General features: G+C 41.9%; 1 protein-coding gene across 1 annotated transcript; it reads left to right on the top strand.

Moving 5' to 3' along the window:
• The first annotated feature begins 9,897 nt into the window (after positions 1-9,897).
• Positions 9,898-19,909, top strand: WNT16 (Wnt family member 16). The gene is made up of 4 exons (XM_042923115.1): positions 9,898-10,004; positions 10,188-10,429; positions 12,389-12,675; positions 19,445-19,909. Exons 1-4 carry the CDS (start codon positions 9,910-9,912, stop codon positions 19,907-19,909), a joined length of 1,089 nt encoding a protein of 362 aa, XP_042779049.1. The 5' UTR covers positions 9,898-9,909.
• The last annotated feature ends 1,374 nt before the right edge of the window (positions 19,910-21,283 follow it).

The raw sequence follows: 21,283 nt of genomic DNA on the forward strand, positions 1-21,283 counted from the left end.
TTTTTATGAATATCTCTATACATCCACATTACAATATATTTCTCAAATTTAGCCACGGATCTTAAGCCACCTGTTGCTTATTTATTTTGTGATTCGGTCTCAACTACCTTTCTAACCTTATATTGATTACCAGGCAACCCAACATGCTTCTGGGCCACTTGCCTGAGATGACAATGTGTCAGGGATCATGAGTTCATTTTAATGTTACCAAGGGAAACCATAAGCAGGAAAATAAAACAGTGTGTTCTAAGCTTTAAAAAGTGGAGGAGGACATTGTTTAGGGACACTGATTTTTTGTGTGTGAAATCATCCCTCTGCCCCTTTGGGTTTAATCTGTACAGTCAAGAGTGATTGATAAGGAGGCACTGCTCTTGTCTTCCCAAGGCTTCCAAGTGCAAAAGTGGATAGCCTTACAGTGAGCACTGATATGCCCTATGCCAACCCTTCCCTGACCGGTGTGCCACTGTATAACTTGTCTTTCCTCAGAATACAGTCCAGAGCATTTGTGTCACGTGTATCCTGCCTATGGCTTCTGTGAAGGTTCTTCATCTGCCGACCCATCTGTTTTGAGGGCTTACAACACTACATTTTATAGTAGGTGGCAGGGCTGATGAACTTGCTCTCTTTGCCTAAGGAAGTGAGGACTTCCTTCAACATGTCTGTATTCTCATTTCTTTCTTCTATCATGAGGAAGTCTGTACCTATTCCCCCATGAAGAAAAAGTGGCCCGTCAGTAGGTGTCCATCAGCACAGGTGTCCCACAAGCAAGATAGTCCCACCCTCTCTCTTCATAGACCTGGACATCTTTAAGTAGCTTGAGCTCTCTTCTGACTTCTTGTTGCCTTATCCTAGCCCTTCTCTCACGTCTAGCTTCTCAGCCTGGAACAGAGTGGACATATTGGATCAGCCTTGCTCTGTCAGCCTTGCTGTCTTCAAACTGGGGAGGAGAGGAGGAAGAGGAAACTTCACTTTGCATAATCTAGCTCTACTAGGAAGCCTTACATTTGATAAAGCCGATACTTTGCCCAAACCAGTTCAGTTCTCTCTGTACATGCTTTATTCATCAGAACCCCTGGGGCAGGGAGGGGAGTGGAGTAGGAAGGGTAAGATTCCAGCACTGAACCCCACCCTAGACTGCCAGCAATTCCTATAAGATTAAGATATGCTGAGGGCCAAATCAGTTCCTGAAGGAAAACTCCTTCCAGCCGAAAGCTGCCATAACTCGGTTAACCTGTAAGGCAAATATTAGTTCTCTCCCCAAAACAACATTAAAAAGTGGCTCCGCTATATTTGTCTGGTACTGGTTTCACGAGTGTGCCCTGGGGATTCCAGATAATGCGCTGGTGCTAAAGTAGCAACTGGAATCTTTTACCCGGTCGGCTGGACTCAGGCTCTGTTCTGGCATGTGGCCCAGTATATCAATATTGTGGTTTTCAGCCCACTTTGGAAGCTGCTTCACTAAGCCATGTGACAGCCCCCAAAATTGGTCTGGCACCAGAAGACTTCATCAGATTGCGAACTTGAGAGCCTCCAGTCGGCTGTTTTTGTATTGATGCCTCCCTTCGTAATCATTAACAGAAGGTGAGAGGGGCCACGTTTGGAACACACCTCACACCTATTATGCCGTTTGTGTTTATGTCTCTGAGCCCTCGTAAATCTCCTGGGCTCGGAGCCCTTGCCTACTCAAATGCAAGTATTCTCTGGAGGAAACTCCAGTAAGCGGTTGAGTTACTAGCCCGGCTCAACAAACTTACCTGGAAGGAGCACATGGCACAGCTACAGATTTGTCAGAAAGATTTAAGAGCATCAGCTTATTTACTGATTTTAACACGAGCCGAAACTGAAGCTGTGAATACTCTAGACATAGCCATCTGGTGGTCCCCTTGGAACTTGAGCAAATCATGTGGCACATACTCATGCGATGTACTAGGTACAAGTCTTGGCAAATTTCCAGTTGAAAAGTGGTAAACGAGTAGATTATGTCAATGCTGACAGCTCTCAACTTAATGCTTTATTGATTCCACTGTTATGAGAAATTCCTTGTCAGTTAAAACAGCAACCACACAATCATTATTGAATGCCTAATACGCACTCAGCCTTACGGGCAATGGGGGAAGGGAGGTTGCAAAAAAAAGTTACTCATACTTTTTGGTTTGAAGACATTTACAATCTATTTGGTGACTTACAATTAAAGCACGTAAAACTATCAGAGAGCAAAAGTTAATTACGTGACAAATTTCCTGGTAGGTACCTCAGATGATGTAGGAACTGGACAAAGCAATACATTAACACGGTCAACTGTGGAAGGCTTCCTAAAGTGGTATGACTCAAAGGATGGGTAGGTGGGTTTGGGTACATGAAAAAGGAAAGAGAAGAAAATTTAGGCATGGAGGCAGTGCTTCTCAAGAAATCGAAACGGGAATATGCAGCCCCTGCTCATGGAAAAGAGGAGAAAGAAATTGGGCTGTCTAGGATGAATATATGTGCTGAAATTGAGTGAATTTCATCAGAAATGACTGCTAGGGGCGCCTGGGTGGCTCAGTCAGTTAAGCGGCCCACTTCGGCTCAGGTCATGATCTCGCGGTCGGTGAGTTCGAGCCCCGCGTCGGGCTCTGTGCTGACAGCTCAGAGCCTGGAGCCTGTTTCAGATTCTGTGTCTCCCTCTCTCTGACCCTCCCCCGTTCATGCTGTCTCTCTCTATCTCAAAAATAAATAAACGTTAAAAAAAAAAAAAAAAGAAATGACTGCTATAGACAAATCCTGAATGAAGGATTTAGAAGTCAAACCAAAGCGTTTAAAATGGAATAAACAAGGGTGCGCCTGGGTGGCTCAGTCGGTTAAGCATCTGACTCTTGATTTAGGCTCAGGTCATGATCTCATAGTTTCATGAGTTTGAGTCTCATATAGGGCTCTGTGCTGACAGTGCAGAGCCCGCTTGGGATTTTCTCTCTTTCCCTCTCTTTCTGCTCCTCCCCTGCTCATGCTCTCTCTGTCTCTCAAAATAAACTTTTTTTTTTTTTTTTTTTTTTTTTTTTAAAGGAGTAAATAAGAAATTGTGAAGGATTTCAGTCAGGTAAGTGAAAACATTAAAGTCAAGTTTAAATGTGATTCGCCTCCGGGCGCCTGGGTGACTTAGTTGGTTAGGCAACCAACTCTTGATTTCAGCTCAGGTCATGATCGAGTCCCATGTCTGACTCTGCACTGGCAGCACAGAGCCTGCTTGGGATTCTCTCTCTCCCTCTCTCTGCCCCTTCCCTGCTCATGCTCTCTCTCTCTCTCTCTCTCTCTCTCTCTATTATTTATTTTGAAAATAAATAATAAAGCTTAAAAACTTTTTAAAAATGTGATTCACCTCCATGTGAAGACAGAGACCCAGGTAAATCCCAAATGCTGTTAATTGGTTGGGCATACTTAAACACCTGAACATGCATCCCACCCACAATGAGGACAATGGTGAGTGGTGGAATGTGAACAGCAACCTTGAATCCAAAAACAACTTCAGGGGCACCTGGGTGGCTTAGTCGGTTAAGCCTCCAACTTTGGCTTAAGTCATGATCTCACGATTTGTAGGTTCCGGCCCCGTGTCCGGCTCTGTGCTGACACTCAGAGCCTAGAACTTGCTTTGGATTCTGTGTCTCCCTCTCTCTGCCCTTCTCTCACTCATGCTCTGTCTCTCAAAAATAAATAAACATTTTAAAAAAAGCAAAAACAACTTCAGCCTGGGCTGATTTTTAAATGGTCTTTTATTGGCCAAATATTTATTACATCCTAACAATCAAGTGTAATTATTTGACCTAGCAGTTAGAATGAGATAGACAACGGGCAAGGTTCTAAAGGACTCTTCCTCCAAATTTTCTCCCTTAAAATTTAAGGTTGCTTAATTTTATTTATTTATTTATTTTTTAATGTTTATTTACTTTTGAGAGAGAGAGAGTGGGGGAGGGGAAGAGAGAGAGGGAGACAGAGAATCCGAAGCAGGCTCCAGGCTCTGAGCTGTCACCACAGAGCCCCACATGGGGTTCGAACCCACCAACCATGAGATCATGACCTGAGCTGAAGTTGGACGTTTAACTGACTGAGGCACCCAGGTGCCCTTAAGGTTGCTCAATTTTAGTAAAATGGAAAAAAAGAGAAGATTTGTTTTTTCCATTAGAGACAGCCCAGTGATCACCTTAAAAATAGTACTCTAAAAACTAAATGCCAGATGGTTGAAGTCATTTTCTTCATAACTTATTAAAATCAGTAATTATTCACCAATTGAGTTGTTCTGTTTTACAAAATTCAAAAAACAACTTTTGAAAAGAGAGACTGAGAAAGCTACATCCTCCCGTGTTTCAGTTTTGTGTGTTCTGCTTACCTGTGCCCTGAGGCAAGAGTGACCACTCTCATTTGTCAGTGATGGTGTTTTACTTGTATTCCCTCCTTGCAAAGAGATTACCACTAGAGATAGGCCACTTCTCTCCCTCAACCTTGATTTTTAGGATGAGTAGCCGAAAGATTTTCACTCTCATACTTGCAGAAATTTAAAAAGCAAGACAGCATCCTTTCTCAACTCCTCTTTGTGTTGGTTGTGCCCCCGGCATCACCTCTGCTGCTCCGAGTCTGACTTTCTCTCTGGCCTTTTGGGCCACCAAAGGACAGCAGGATGTCCAGAATATCATTCTCCGCCCCCCGCCTGAGAGCCAGTGTTCACAGGCCTGTGCTCTGTTCCACACTGGTAGCATCCAGGTGGAATTTAAAATAGAATGGATGGGGACCCAGTTATGTAAAAAGTCAACTCTGGTCTTCTGTTCTATCATGGGAGTTAAGACCAGCCGGGTGCTTCTGGTATCAGTTTCCAGTACATAAGTCTCTGTGATCTGAGCAGAAATTCTTACAACAGGGTCCTTAGAAGTCTCGTTCTCTGATGGATTGCCAGAGGCAGAGTCCAAGGCGTATCTGTGCAGGCAGACTTTTTTGCTGAGTTTCCCAGGGACTGAGAGAAAACTACCAGAAAGAACAGGCTCCTCTCGGTTCTACAACGAATAATCTACAACAGTCCTGAGTGGGCAGTAGGATTTATTGCCAGCCAGCTCCTTATCTGGTGCAGTTGGCCCAGCTGGTCAATGAGGGCCCCCATTATGACAGATTCAGTCCCTTGAGAGAGCTCTCTTGAGTGAATGAATATGCTTGAAATCTGGCTTTCCCCCTCCTAAACACCCTCTTCTGGAATATAGCTCAAAACCCCTAACCCCTGCTAGGAAAACGGGTTCATATACACATTCTCCTTACGGAATCAAGACAGCATAGATGCTTCAATAACCTGTGCAAACTTGGAGTCACATGGTGATTTTCTTAGCCTTAATCAAATTTTAGGTAGCTGGGTTCAGATCATGAGATGACATAGTAAAGTTTGTATTTATGAACAATGAATGAGAAAATCTTTGCAACGTTTTACGGATATGGGTACCTGAAGCTTAGATAGCTTGCGTAACATAGTAAAACATCAGGTCATATTCTATTGGCCTGTTAATAGTGTGTCCCCTCTCCAAATTATGAATTGTAAACAATAAATAGGAAACGAGGCTCCTGCTTGCTGCTTAAAAAATTAACAATTTGAAATGTGTGGTTATATATATGTTTGGATTTGACCCATCATTTATTTTTCTCTACATAGTATAATCCTCATTAATGATAGGAGACATAAACCATATTCTATTAGAGATATAAATTAGATTATAAAAGAACTCCTCACTTTCACATTCCAGAATAAATAAAATATCTGTAATTTCCTTTACCCTCAAAATAAAATTTCATATCGTGGCACCTGGGTGGCTCAGTCAATTGAGCATCTGACTCTTGATTTCTGCTTAGGTCATGATCTCACAGTGAGCATGGTGCTCCATGCTAGGCATGGAACCTGCTTAAGATTCTCTCTCTCTCTCTCTCTCTCTCTCTCTTTCACCCTCTGCCCCTCCCCCACTTGCATGCACACATACACGCTCTAAAAAAATAAAAAAATATATAAATAAATTTCATATGGCCTGATAACATTATAATGTATTTTATTTTAATTTTTTAAATTTTTTTAATGTTTATTTATTTTTGAGAGAGAGACAGAACGAGTGGGGGAGGGGCAGAGAGCGAGGGAAACACAGAATTGGAAGCAGGCTCCAGGCTCTGAGCTGTCATCACAGAGCCTGATGCAAGGCTCAAATTTGTAAACTGTGAGATCATGACCTGAGCCAAACGCTCAACTGACTGAGACACGCAGGTAGCCCTAGATTATACTGTATTTTAAAGTTCAACCATTTTTAAAAGAAAAATTTTAATGTGTATTTATTTTTTGAGAGAGACAGAGCCCGAGCAGGCGAAGGGCAAAGAGAGAGGGAGACACAGAATCTGAAGCAGGTTCCAGGCTCTGAGCCGTCAGCACAGAGTCTGATGTGGGGCTTGAACCCACGAACTGCAAGATCATGACCTGAGCTATAGCTGGTCGCTTAACCAACTGAGCCACCCAGGTACCCCTAAAGTTCAACCATTTAAAAAGACTTTTGCAATTAAAAGAATTCATTTTAATTGAAACTCAGAAGGAAAAGTAGAACTGAAGGTGCAGGATAGGGGCCCAAAAAGTCTAGCCTGTGTCACCCTGGAAACTGGGCCATCACTCAAGTAGACATGCCCTTGTCAATGACTAAAGGCTTCCTCCTCCTGGGGTTATAAATCCACTCGCAAATGCAGTCTCCCACGCCCCATTACCCCTGCCCACACACACACACACATACACACACACACACACACACACACACTCCCACTACTTCCCTCCCTCCAGCCCTATGGGAATGCTAGTAGGCGCTTCAGATCTGAAGGAGAGCTTTTTATAATCTTAAAGGTGAGAAAACTGAGACTCAGTGTTGAAATGAATTGCCTAAGAGTACAACTGACTGACTGGCGCCTCAGTCACCCAACTCACCCACTGCTCTCCCCACTGCTCTGCCTCGGCTGCAGAAACCAGACAGTGAGGAGGGGGCAAGCGGCAGGATACCCGGGTGGACGGACATCTGCCTCAGTGAGATCCACTTCAAGGCAACCCATCGTGGGTTGTTCAGAGGACAGACGAACTCTTCTGATGGAGAGATCTGTGAACTGTGATATGAAGAACCATGGAACACAAAAGAGAAATTTAGCCCCTGAGGCCCAGTGATGTGGAATTTAAGCAGAAAAAAAGAAAGAAAGAAAGAAAGAAAGAAAGAAAGAAAGAAAGAAAGAAAGAAAGTTGCGAATTAGGTTATTGAGGTGGAAAGAACAAGCCGCTACAATAAGACTTTTTTTTTTTACATTTATTTATTTTTGAGAGACAGAGTGAGACAAAGTGAGAGCGGGGGAGCGGCAGAGAGAGGGGGAGACACAGGATCGGAAGCAGGCTCCAGGCTCTGAGCTGTCAGCACAGAGCGCGACGTGGGGCTCAAACCCACAGACCGTGAGATCATGACCTGAGCCGAAGTCGGACGCTCAACTGACTGAGCCACCCAGGTGCCCCTTAATAAGACTTATTTTTGACTCTACTACTTACTTGAGTGACCTTGAGCAAGTTTTTAACAGCTCCAATTCATTTTTTAATCTATAAAATGAGTACCAATTTGGGAGGGTTGAAATTTTGTGTGGAAAGAGAGAGAGAAGAGAGAGACAAAGCGAGAGTAAGAGATTGAATACTAGAGGCACTCATCAGACTCTCCGTGCATAAATGTCTGCCAGAAAAAAAAAAAAAGGCACTCCAATGTCTGTTCATTGAATGAAAAGTGTATTTCTTCAGCTCCATCAACTCTTGGAAATAAATACCCTTTGCTTTAGAGGTATGGACAGAATAATCCCTAAGTATTAATGTTCTCCCCTCCCCCATTCCCCCCGAAAAGGAAGTCACTTCTCTTATTTCATCATTTAGACCACTTAGGTATGCACTCAGGGCGTTCCTCATCATGTTAATCCACTCAATAAATTCTGTTCAAAACCAAGATTTCATGCGCTGGGCCCAATGGCGGGGATACAGCAGAAAATGCTCCATGATCCCCCTGGAGAGGCTCACAGAATAAAGTGAGCTTGGATGAAGGCTCTGATTTTGAGAGAGGCCACTAGCCATTAGCCAAAATATGTCTGGATCAGTAACTACACCCTATCATCAACTTGACTCTCTAAAAATTACAATGTGGCTTTAGGACCTGGTACATAGTGTTCGCTCAACAAATATTTGTTGGATAAAGGCATGAATGGGATGGGACGGGAATTTCAGTGAGCTTTTATTGCTCTGGGCTGATGGAGGAGACATGCAGCAAATAAAATCCTTTATTTGAGGACAAAGCAAAGGAAAGCCAATCTTTTATCTGAGTAAGTCTGGTAGGTCCACCCTGAGAATTTACTACCATTTCAGAAGTCCTCTGGGGAGCAGGTGACACCTCTCAGAAACATTTCATGTCACCAACCAGGCGAGGCAGGACTGTTGGATACGACGGCTGAGCAGGTCCAGCTTGCCTTCCCAATCGTCCCAGAGATCTTCTATCCTGAAAATCACTGGTTCCCCAGCCTTCCTAAACTGCCGGGCACCATACGTTCTCTGGCTTCCCAACTCTCTTTGGCTCTAGAGTGCCTCACTGGACTCTATGCTCTCCTTCACTGAAATCTCAAATTCTTTTGTTTTAGACTTGTCTCTGCGGCTGGTTTGTGAACTTGAGGGAAGGGACACTGTCTATAAATTCCCACAGTACTGGGCAAACATGAAGCGTTTACCGAGTAACTTTTTAAACTGTGTCTTCCGTGTGTAGCCTTGTCCAAGGTCTCCACGTGAGCCACAATGCGGAGTGGCGATAAGGGCAGGGACGCAACCCTCATCTACTCTAGAGCTCCCCAGAAGCTCTCTCGCACATTCTGTCTCTCTCCTCTGTCTTCTGACAATGCTCTCAAAGACGGCAGAAAGGAAGACAAACCGGGAAAACGAAATCGCATAACACCATGTAAATATGGTAGATTAGATAGGAGGCCAGAACCTTCTCTTTCGCTAAAAATAAATAAATGTCTATTTAAATGACGACGACCTCAAGCCTGACAGCATCTCACCCATCTGAAGTCTCCTGACACGTTGAGACCTCGAGCAGTGCTGAAAGGTCAACTTGTTTGGTACCAACTCTGACTCAAAAAGATTACTCTCCTGTGAGGTGAGGGAGAGGAAAGAAACGGGGGCAGTGAGGTTTTCCAGCCACTCCACCCAGAGGGTAATTAATCCAAATGCGAGTGGGGTGGGTGGAACTCAAACATCTCCCATTCGACCCACGCCTTCCCCCAGGGTTGCTAAGACAGAAGCGGCCCTGGCAGTCTTCGGGTTGAATCAATACCCCTCCCGCCGAGACCCGCTCTTAGAAGACCGCGACAGGAGGAAAGGTCATGAACACACCCGGGTCTGGACGCGCTGTCCCGGAGCAGCGGGCCCGAGCGCCCCCCGCGGAGCCCGCTCGCAGCCAATGGGAGCTTGAGGTCCGGGGATGATGAGATGCGGGGCCGAGGCTGGGCCAATCAGGCTCCAGGCGCGGCCAGGGGGAGGAGATGGGAGGAGAGGCCGGGGGCGATGGAGACAGCTACACCAACAGAAGTTTCTCACCTATTTCGGCGAGGGACGCTCCCGCACCTCTTGCACACCTCCAGCTCCGCGAGGGAGGAGGGCCCCAAGCTCCTTTCTCCACCTCCTTTCAACTGCTCCCTGAAAGCGAGGGGAAGGCTGCTGAGAGCCCCTACCACCGCTGGCCTTCTTTTTATGTTGTCTCACAGGGAGAGAGGGGGCGAGGGACAACTTGGTTCTGGGGAACTGACCTCTGGCCTGGCGGGCCTCTGGGCAGAGAGGGCAGCAGTGGAGCGGCTGGGGCTGGGGGACTCCATGCTGGGGCCATGGACAGAGCGGCGCTCCTGGGACTGTCCCGCCTGTGCGCGCTGTGGGCAGCCCTGCTCGCGCTGTTCCCCTGCGGAGCCCAAGGAAATTGGATGTGAGTATGGGGGCGGCACGGCGGTTGTGGCAAAAGGGGTGCCCAGCCTCGGGGGACTTCCAGCTGACGCGGGGGAGCAGGGCCGGGGACCCTAGGGCGGATGACCCAAAATTTGGCAAAACACCTGGGAACGGAGAGGAGAGCTGGGGAGCGGCTCACGCTAGGGGCGGCGGTGTCTTACAGGTGGTTGGGCATCGCTTCCTTTGGGGTTCCGGAGAAGCTGGGCTGTGCCAACTTGCCGCTGAACAGCCGCCAGAAGGAGCTGTGCAAGAGGAAACCGTACCTGCTGCCGAGCATCGGAGAGGGCGCGCGGCTGGGCATTCAGGAGTGCAGGAGCCAGTTCAGACACGAGAGATGGAACTGCCTGGTCACCGCCACCGCCCAGCAGGGCACCAGCCCCCTCTTTGGCTACGAGCTGAGCAGCGGTAAGTCCCGGACCCTCGGGGATGGCGCAGGATGGAGGGCGACAACTCCTCCAAGTACGGTAAATGAAGGAGTGCTTTCGTGGTCCGCCGCTGTCTCAATCCCAAAAGAGGTCCTTTAGTGGACGAGAATTGGGGGGGTGACGGAAACCAGGCCCGGGTGCAGGTGCGGTCCTGGAGGGGGTGACTCCCCAGGTCCAGAATGGGGCGCTAGGAGCTGTAGCTCTTCCTCCGTCCCGCGGCGCTCGGCGGGAGTTGCAGAAAAACTGACACTCCACCCCGCCGACCCCTCGGACCCCGTAGCGCCCCCCTACGTGGGTGACCAGCTGGAGAAACATGATGTCGGCAGCAGGGAATGCTGCCGCCGCATCTGCTTTGATTTAAGAGCTCCGCTGCGCACCGAGCCTTGGACAAGGGGCTAATTGCAGCGAAGCCCCACGTTTGTTGGCACCTCGGAGCGCGGGGCAGACAGAGTAATGGTGATTGTAAAAGGGAATGTCCTGGACAACTCAACGTGCGGCTAACCCGAGCGCGACTACTTTGGCTCTCCCCTCTGGTCTCCTTTCCTTTTATATCTTTCCTCCAGAGAGCACACCCGCGGCGCGGGAAGCTGCAGTAAAACAAAGTTCCACTTCCACGTGCCCAGTGACTCTGTAGGGATAAAGGTTCAGGGAACCAGGATTGTTCTAGGAATATCAGCAGATTCAAAGAATTTTAGAACCTGGGCGCCGAAAGATTCGTTGTTGTTTTTCACATTCATTTCCGTTCTCCCTCCTCCTTTGACCCTTCTCCACCCGCTCCCTGCACGCATCGCCGCCAAAGTATTGCATTTGCCCCGCTGCGTTTTGGCCGGCGCGCCTTTCCGAAGGGGGCCTGCCCCTCCCCGCACCCCCGCAGAAGAAAAAAGAAGGAAGAAGGGGGAAAAAAAGGAGGAGGAAGGAGGGAAGGAAGGAAGGAAGGAAGAAGAAGAAGGAGAAGAAGGAGAAGAAGGAGAATTAGAAGCAGAAAAGTTTTAGTTGATGAAATTCAGGGACATCAGCTGTTGAAAAGGTTTTTTGGACAACGGGCATGCAACTGTTTCTACTCCAATCTTATCTCAAAAGAAAAAAAGGTCATTTGCTGAGTCTCTTCTAGCCCATTTTACTAATGTTTTAATGAACTTTAATTTTCAAAGATTTTAGCTCAAACTCTATTGCAGGTGGGCTAAATATATACTCAGATTTCTATAACAATTTTTTTTTCTTTGCTGGTGACATTTCATTTCTTTGCTGGTGACTTTCATTGCTTTTAAGACTGTAAAAGGATTAGCTAGCACTATATAAAATATTTAACTGTTCCATATTAATATCAGTGACTGTTGTTTATGATATCCTTGGGAAAAAAAAAAAAAAGACCAGTCTTTGATGTGAAAGTAAACTGTAACATCTACTGATTGCTTTGGCCTTTGCTTAATTTTAATTTGCATTCTGACGTGTATTATTTACACAAACAAAAATCACACCAAGTTTTTCAGCTTGTGTTTTGTGAGAACACATTTGAAATGTAAAAATAAAGGTAATCTGGACTCTTTGGGCATTGTATTACCATTTACTGTATCCATGCGAAGGATTTTAAATTCAATATGTACTTATTGAACTTTTATTGTCTATTAAGTACTGAGCTAGGTGCTGGCACACATTTCAAATTTTAAAAATAAACAGATGATTCTAATTGTCATGAGGGCAATTTATGCTGTACAATATATAAAAATGCCCCCAAGTGGAATACTGAAAATTAATGTAGCTTTTTTATAAGACTAAAACAATATGAAATTGTCCTTTCTAAATATGTACTCATTAAAGCATCCATTGAAAGTAATTGCAAAATCACTTTCCTGCTAAGAGGTTAAGAAGGAGGCTTTGTTATGAACATAAACAGACGGAGGTATGGCTCTTCCATTCAGCAATTTATGTTTTGTTCTAGGCACCAAGGAAACAGCATTTATTTATGCTGTGATGGCTGCAGGCCTGGTGCATTCTGTGACCAGGTCATGCAGCGCAGGCAACATGACCGAGTGCTCCTGTGACACCACCTTGCAGAATGGCGGCTCAGCTAGTGAAGGCTGGCACTGGGGGGGCTGCTCCGACGATGTCCAGTATGGCATGTGGTTCAGCAGAAAGTTCCTAGATTTCCCCATCAGAAACACCACAGGAAAAGAAAGCAAAGTTCTGTTAGCAATGAACCTACACAACAATGAAGCCGGAAGGCAGGTATGTATCAGAAAATGGAATGAAATCTAGTGCCTTTAAATAACACTGGGATGACACTTCTGAATGAATCTGTCCAAGTGATTTTAAAAACATACACTGGTAGTGGAAGAAACATATATGTCATCTATATGTATAATATATATGTGTGTTTATTGTATACATAAACAATATGTATGACTTCTACATCGATTCAGTTTAAGTTCTCCATCGGATAGGGATTGATGTATTGGTGATTTTATATTTTGTCTACCTGGAACACTAATTATAAAATAATAGATGTGCACATGCCTTTGGGTGATTTTGTTCCATCCCCTTAGCGATAGAGCCAGGATAAGATCTATAGGATCTGCCTAATGGTACCAAATCAAATTCCGTCTTAAATATACTTTTGATTATTTCTTTAAATCTATTTTTAGTGGGAAATGGCTCCTAAACATCATGTGATCAATGTGTCCGTACTTTCTCGAGCAAACATTCTTGGATACATTAGAGAATTCATGACTCCTAACTAATATTTTGGTGAAACAAATCTTTTTAAAAGAGAATTAGTTATTTTATTATAAAGTGATACAGATTCATTATAAAAAAACAACAAATGCAGATAAATGTAAAGAAGCTTTAGATACATTAAACATATGGATATTTAAATATGTACATATTAAAGATTTAATTTAATCTTTAATTAAATTTGAAGAACCATCATCTAATTAACCTCTTTTATGAATTCTGTGTTTTATACTAAAGTTTTCTTAAAATGGAATAAACTTGTAGCTTAATTTAACTTTAACATATTTATTTTAATGAATATTGACACAATAAAATTTGAGTTCTACAACATAGGGGAATTACTTGGTAATTCATAGTGAGTTTCTTAAAACAGTCAAAACCTTTTTATGAATATACATTTTCTATGTTGTGATAATCTTTTTAGGACAGGAATATCAGCACATATCTTATATTATTGTAAATATCCAATAACCTGTAAAGGTCCCAAAGTAGTCATTGCAATCTGCCACATTTTCCTGAAATAAATTAAAACAAGTTGCAGTATCTGTCAGAAATATTTAACGTATATGTTACATTTGTTTTACATTTTTGGAAAGTGAATAAATGGAACCCGCTTAGAATAGGTACAAGTTTCAGCCAGCTTTCTTTACTTAGCCATTCTGGTTTATAATGCGAAAACACAAATCTCAATAAATGTTATTATCACCATGACGCTTCAAATTCAAATTTGAATTTTTAATTCAATGTGAATATTGATTCAAAATAGCAAAATCGAAACTAGGCAAGTCAGTAAATAGCTAGGTAGGCTTTTCATATTTTTGTTTAGAAATTTTAAAATTTAATAAAGTAATTCTTGCCTGACACCACAGTTACGCACATGTCTCTTCTTAAAGTTTTCCATGTAAAAAAAAAAAAAAAATTAAATGAATGAGGTTCTGCTTCAATGTAAACATTATCCACTAAAGGATTTTTAAAATTATCTCTAACATATGAATATAAAAGAGGTCAAATATATGTTTGTGTTTCTTAATACATATTTTTTAAAACTCTAGAGTTAGGATGAGAAACACATTAAGTCAAATTAATATCTTTAAAAAGACCCACAAATGTATATTAATTATCAATTTAGATCTTAAATCTTTAATCATTCTTTAAATAATTTTGTAGGGATTTTTAACATTTCACTAGAAAACAAAACTTGGAAATTCATGTCATGATTAATTCCCTGAATAAAGCTATCCCTAAACTTCTGAGAAGCTCTGCAGTATTCTGTGTTTTTATCAGTATCATTAGGCAGGTATTTAGTGTTATTCTGTCTTGTGTGTTGTTTCTAATTAGGTACCAATATTTGCCTCGGTAACCACTTGATCTTCAACTAGTATTTATATTCCAAGTTTATTAAAAACATACAACTATTTAGCATCAATTTTAATCCACTGTTTGTTGGCAAAAAACAATCTTCTCACATTACTGAGGTTTTTGCTATTATTCTAATCGTGCAGAAAATAATTCAGCCTATACATATATATGCAGTTTGTGTACATTTTGGAGTTTTCTCTACTGAGTATTTTTGTTCTTCATTGGTCTACATAGAGTCTTAAAATATTACAAAACATTACCTGGACTGGAGTTTTTGTTGGTCTGTTTTCATGAAATATTACAATTCAAAACCATTTTGTATTTTTCTTTCCACTGGCAGCCAAACCCCCCCCCCCCCCCCCCCCCCCCCCACCACAACAACAAAAACCAACCAGGTTTCCAGGCTATTATCTAATATGGAAGAACAATCAACTCCATTTTTAAGATTGGCAATTAGGATTTTAATCTAATAGGCATATTCTTCTGAGTAAAGTTCAAGGTCTGCATTCAATTGAGTTGATTTTCCCCGTCTCAAAATCCCAAACTCAAAATGTAGGAAAGCGTTCAGAGAAATGTGGGTACTGGCGCTTAGTAGTGCTGTGAGCAGGATAGATGATTTTCTAACCGCTGACCTTAAATACTCTGATTCCCACTTGGTTTCTGACACCATTCCTAAAGTTATGACTCCAAGAATAATGTTGCTGAATGGTGATTGGCTAACAGAATGATGTGATGTCTTCCAGGGGCAGAACTTCTGGGAATAATGTGACTTGGAATATTTATGGGTATTTCTTTTGGTGTGCTTAAAATATTTCCATTCTTCCCATGTCCACCTCATAAACTTTTAAGTTTCCCTACCCCATAATTTGTTTTATGATGAGTAACTCAAAAAAGTGGGAAGGGCCCAACCCCAAATTTTCATTGACCTGTTTCAAGAATATTTATAAGTACTTGAACAACACATAAGTGTTTTGCTTTTCAGCAGGTTCAAATATATTTTTGGACTGAAAGAGACAAAATGGGTCAGAGGAATAGGAATTCTACATATAACCATCCAACCTTATGTCACAGTTTTCCTAAAAACTTAACTAGATCATCTGATAGTTGACAAAATGAAATGTTTATAACAAAACGTTCCACAATAGTTTGTTTTGTTTTGTTTTGGTCATTTCTGTGAAGTTTGGATAAAGCGATACACTGGAAAACAATCATCGCCTGCTGTGTTACCTCTGAATCAAAATTGTGGGACCAGTCACTCCTTAGACCACTTCTTAGCAGTTTCTATTTTTACATTAAGTATTAATGATACATCTTTCCTATTTCACTTCATTAGAAGTTCATCAAACCAAAACTTAACACAAAGAGCCCAGTAAATTGAATGCTACCCTCCTAATTGCTCTCCCATAGTTGAAAAATATTCCACCAAAATGTGCACATCTGTTTGCAATAGTTAACAAAACATTCCTCTGTTAATATCGTTATAAACCTTAACAACTCAACTAGAGTAGAGAAAGGAATTTTCTCATAACCACATACTACTCATACGAATGCTGTTCTCTAACTTTTCCTGTTAGCAGAAAATGGCTCCTATCACTGCAGTTCAGAACGGCTATTTGATGTTAATTAAGAATCCCAGCTGAAAAGCTCCAGAATATACTTTTTTTTGGAGTGTTCATGCAATTTCCTTAAATATACTACATTTTCCACTTTCATTTTTCTCTGTTCTACTAAAATTCTCCTGCTGCATATGCAGACTTTACATCATATATCACCAACTTTCCTTATGTAAATCAAGTGTCTTAACCATGCTGTTCATTCTTTTGTAAAACTGGAATAATATGTAAGTACATGTTCATTAACTACCTACTGTGTGCAAGGCATTTCTTTCTGTAAAGCTACATCAAGTAAAATAATTTATGAAAAAGTTCTCTGAGAAACACTAAGTTCTGCAGTTAAACTGTGTGTGTGTGTGTGTGTGTGTGTGTGTGTGTGTGATCTGCCTTGGACTCTGCATTTCATCAAATTGTCCTAATGGTAATTACATTGCTTTATTTTAATCCCTATTTGCCCAAGTTTCTTCCTTAGAGGTTTTTTTTTGGGGGGCTATAATCATTTAAATTTCATGTCAAGTTATTGGAATTCTTCTCCTTGATGTTTATTTGTCTTTCTATCCTAGACTGTATCTATAGCTATGTCTATATCTATATCTATATCCATATATATGATAATATATATGGTAAAACATATGTAATATAAAATGTATACAATAAAACTTAGGATAAAATATAAATAAATGAAATATAAATGTAAAATATACACATGATAAAAATACCATATTTGTACTTATTGTTAAGGACAAAAAAGATAATGGAATTGAAAGGTAATCGAACAAAACTTAAAAATATCATCCCTGAAAAGTTATAACTAACTCCAGGTATTTAAAAGATTCTAGTTTTCTATAGCAAGGAAATCTTCCCAAAATTCCAATGTGAATTCAGCAGGTGATATCATTAGATATCACCTTTTTATCCTTCAAACCTGGGAGGTAATGTGTCCTAACTCTGTGGCCTAACACTGCTGTGGGCTGAGGAATCGGAGGAGAGCCCCCTAGGATCAAGACCTTTCCATGCCATTGACTCTCCTGGCAGTGACTCCTTTGTTTAAGGTGGTTTTCAGTTCTTTCTTCAGCTTCAGAGCACCAACAGAGAGTGAGTTAAAGCTGTTCAAGTGAGCTGGACTAACTATTCCGTAAGTATTTGGTGAGCATCTACTCCGTCCTCCATGCTTTGCAAATTGGCAACACCATACATGGTGTCTGAACTGGTTGATGAAACAAAAGTCGGCCCCTCAGTAAGATCCTGAGCAAGAGGCAGTTTTAAATCACCAAGTGATGACTGTGAGGAATGTTGATCAGGTTTAAATACATAAACAGACATTCTTAGATTTTTGGCTTTCTTTGGACAATTTGTTTTGTTATTGCCCAGCATTAGCTGAGCTCTCTTTTTCTCATATCCTTCAAGCCCTTAAAATCTGAACAAAAGTAGGCAGATTGCATTAATTTGAACATTTATTTGCCTGGAGACATTTTAAAGAATGGAAGTCTTTGTGAATATCAAATGCCATAAATTTAAGTAACTAAGCTGTGTGCCATACTTTATAAATTGCTTTCATATCATTGAAAGCTGTCTTTTGCCTGAGTTACTAAGAAATAGACATAGCTACTTGCTTCTCAGTTTTATGAATTCAAAAAGAGCATATGTGCTCTATTCCATAAAGGACAGGGTTTAAATATTATTCTGTTTATTATTTTCAACACTAATAAGTATCGAATATTGCACAAATCAATACCATATGCTCTCACTCAAGGTTGCAAATATTATAAATTGTCCGAAATAGTCCATCTCATTAGATAGTTCAGAAACTTTAATTTCTTGGGAAACCTAACATTCCACGAACACGTCAGTGTCAGGTTTAAGTATAAAATGGCAAAACATAAACCCCTGTCATTTTAGAGTCGTGATAAGAACTGTAAGTGGAATTTAAGCTGTGAGGTTTTCCTTTCTTTGGTGAGATGACACACATAATTTCCAAGTTATTGAATGGGCAGATCAATTTCCCATTTTACCCAGCATGCTGACAGACCGTCAGCGCTACAGCTAGCCCCGGCGATTTATTAATCTGCTCTGTCGTCCTCTAGGGATGGAAGGAAGCTGTGTTAACCAGCCTGCTGTATAAGAGAATAGAACCCCCAAATTCTTGAAATCTCTCTATTGCTTTTGCACGGTGAGCCCCATGTAAAATTTTCTCTCAACTCTTCCCGGACCTTCTTCTTCAGGGAAAGGGGGCATTTATTTAGACCTTAATGTGTGCCAGGCAATGGACTCTTACAGATATATGTAATTTCATTTAATTCCTCAGGCTGAATAAACCAAACTCAGCACTTTGAATTGAAAAATTATGTATATATATTATCCCTTTTCTATGTTAGGATGGTGCTACTGATCCATCAAGAATAGGACATATGTTTTGAATTAATTTTCCACAACAGGGGAAGAATTTGCTGGGAGCAACCACACTCTCCAGCCCCTTTTCCTTTTGACCAATTTAAGTTGATTAGTCAGGGTTTCTCATGTGGTCTGTGACCAGAGGATAACACGGTACCCCAAGCCCGCATGAACGTAATAGACTTTTACAGTGATCAAACCTGAGAACTCTCAGTGCATAGATCTCATGCGTGGATGCCCGTTAGAATCATCTGAGCAGCTTTGTGGACGTGCCACTGCCTGGACCCCACCTTGGCCAAGTAAATCAGAATCTCAGTGATTAGTGCGTTGGTTATTTGCAAAGTTTCCACGGATGCTTCTATGCACTTGTGAGGCGAGGATGACCATACTGTCAGTGCTTCTCAAGTTTTAAGGTGCATACGAGTCCCCTGAGAATCTCATTAAAATGCAGATCCTGATTCTGTGGGACTATAGTGGGGCCAGAGAAGTTGTGTTTCTCACAAGTGACGTTGGTGCTGCTGGTTCATGAACTACACTCTGAGTAGCAAGGTGCGATATCAGGAACATGGAGGCATGCATGGACATCTTCCCACCCCGAAATTAAACACAAAAATAGACATAAAAGTAGTTTCCCTCGGGTGTCTCAGATCAACCCTGATGACTACATTGGCCCGGTCCACTACTTTAAATTAGACTTGGAAACGTTTGCTCTGCAGGGTCAGGAGAACGACAAAACACTAGAACCCTGAAGCAGCTGTAGAGACCCTTTATGTTCAAAACTACCGTTTTTGTGCAGGACTACACGGACCCAGAAAGTGAAGTGGTGAGGTCAGCCGCGCTTCTGTTGTTGGGTAAGACACTTCATGAATGATATTTAATGCAATTCCTGTTGGTTTCAGGCCGTCGCCAAGCTGATGTCAGTAGACTGTCGCTGCCACGGAGTGTCCGGCTCCTGCGCTGTGAAAACGTGCTGGAAAACGATGTCTTCCTTTGAAAAGATCGGCCATTTGTTGAAGGACAAATATGAAAACAGTGTCCAAATCTCAGACAAAATAAAGAGGAAAATGCGCAGGAGAGAAAAAGATCAGAGGAAGATACCCATCCGCAAAGATGATCTGCTCTACCTTAATAAGTCTCCCAATTACTGTGTAGAGGACAAGAAACTAGGGATCCCAGGAACACAGGGCAGAGAATGCAACCGCACGTCAGAGGGCGCGGACGGCTGCAACCTCCTTTGTTGTGGCCGCGGCTACAACACCCACGTGGTCAGGCACGTGGAGAGGTGCGAGTGCAAGTTCATCTGGTGCTGCTACGTCCGCTGCAGGAGGTGTGAAAGCATGACTGACGTCCACACCTGCAAGTAGCCCCTCCATCCAGCCTTGAGCCCCACTCCTCAGTGACAAGGGAGTGCCATTCCGAGGTGCCTCCCCACTGTGCAAGGCTGTGGAAGGCGCCTCCTGCCTCCGAGGTCCCAGACCCTTGGGCCTCCGGCAGCGCTCTCCTTGCCTGACGGATATCCAGTCACACACCGAGCATGTGGATTTTGGGGGATACAAAAGTTGACAAGGTTTGGGTTCATTCTTTGGTGGTTTGGAAATACGTATTGACCTACCAAGAAGATAATCTGTCTCCTAAACAAGAAAGAAGAAGAAGGAGCCTTCATGCGGGGAGACCTGGGCCATGCTCAGGATAAGATCCTTGACTATGGAATTCAGTTATGGAACTCAATAGCGGTGGGTTTAATGTTAGACGTTTTTAAAAGACGCATCTTATAGCAGCAAGGAACAGTAAACATGATCTCATTTATTTTCTCAGTAATTTGGGTGAAGAAATCATACTGTGCATAGAAACAGACATTGAAAAGTTAACAGAAGTGGAAGGTGCTTACTTGCCTTTTGTGCATTTCAAAAGAAGAGCAATTTAAAAGAATTTTCATAACTGATACAGTATCCCTAAAATGTGTTTGCTATAGATGTTTAGTGACAAAAGGGAAGAATCTAAACATAGAACGTAAAATGTATGATTTGGATTTTAAGTGCCTTTTAACTATGAGAGTTTATCTAGAAAAATCTCAGTGAGATATACAGCAATCTTTTATCTTTGGCTTTATTCTTTAATTGTAGACCAGTTTCTACTATTAAAACCCCAGCTCTGAAATATCGGAGAAGAGAGGGATCTCGAAAGCATGTGGGAAACTTAAAGGTAAAAACATAAAGGGCTTTCATACATTGTAAGGGAAAGTACCCTTTAAACATGTAAGACAGTATTTTGTACAGTATTTTGCTTAAAAAAGTTATATATTTTGTAAATACAGTATTTAAGTTATATGATGATATGTATTAAAACTTCAGACATTATTGCCAAAGCCCAAGAGTTAAGGCGATAAAATTATCTCAGAAATAAGATTAGCTTCTGTTTCTTTTCATTCTATTAACTCTGACTTTTTTTAAACATTGAAAAAGAAGTTAATTGAGCAGTTATATGGATGTGTTTTTCTTGTCAAAATGACAGTTTTACATGTTATAGATTAAAATATGCTGCAAGATATTGAGAATTGTGTTATTTCAGCAGATTAGTTAAATTCTGCTTTTAATTAGTTCTGTTTAACTTGTAAGGCTATTATAATAAATTATGCAGTAAAAGTGTTAACTGGATAAAAGAATCTACATCAAAACAATGATCACTTTGTGTATTTGATATCTTGGATATTTATTATATTGTATGTAATGCTGCATTTC

This window comes from Panthera leo, chromosome A2 (assembly GCF_018350215.1).
Source record: "Panthera leo isolate Ple1 chromosome A2, P.leo_Ple1_pat1.1, whole genome shotgun sequence".
NCBI classification, from domain to species: Eukaryota; Metazoa; Chordata; class Mammalia; order Carnivora; family Felidae; genus Panthera; species Panthera leo.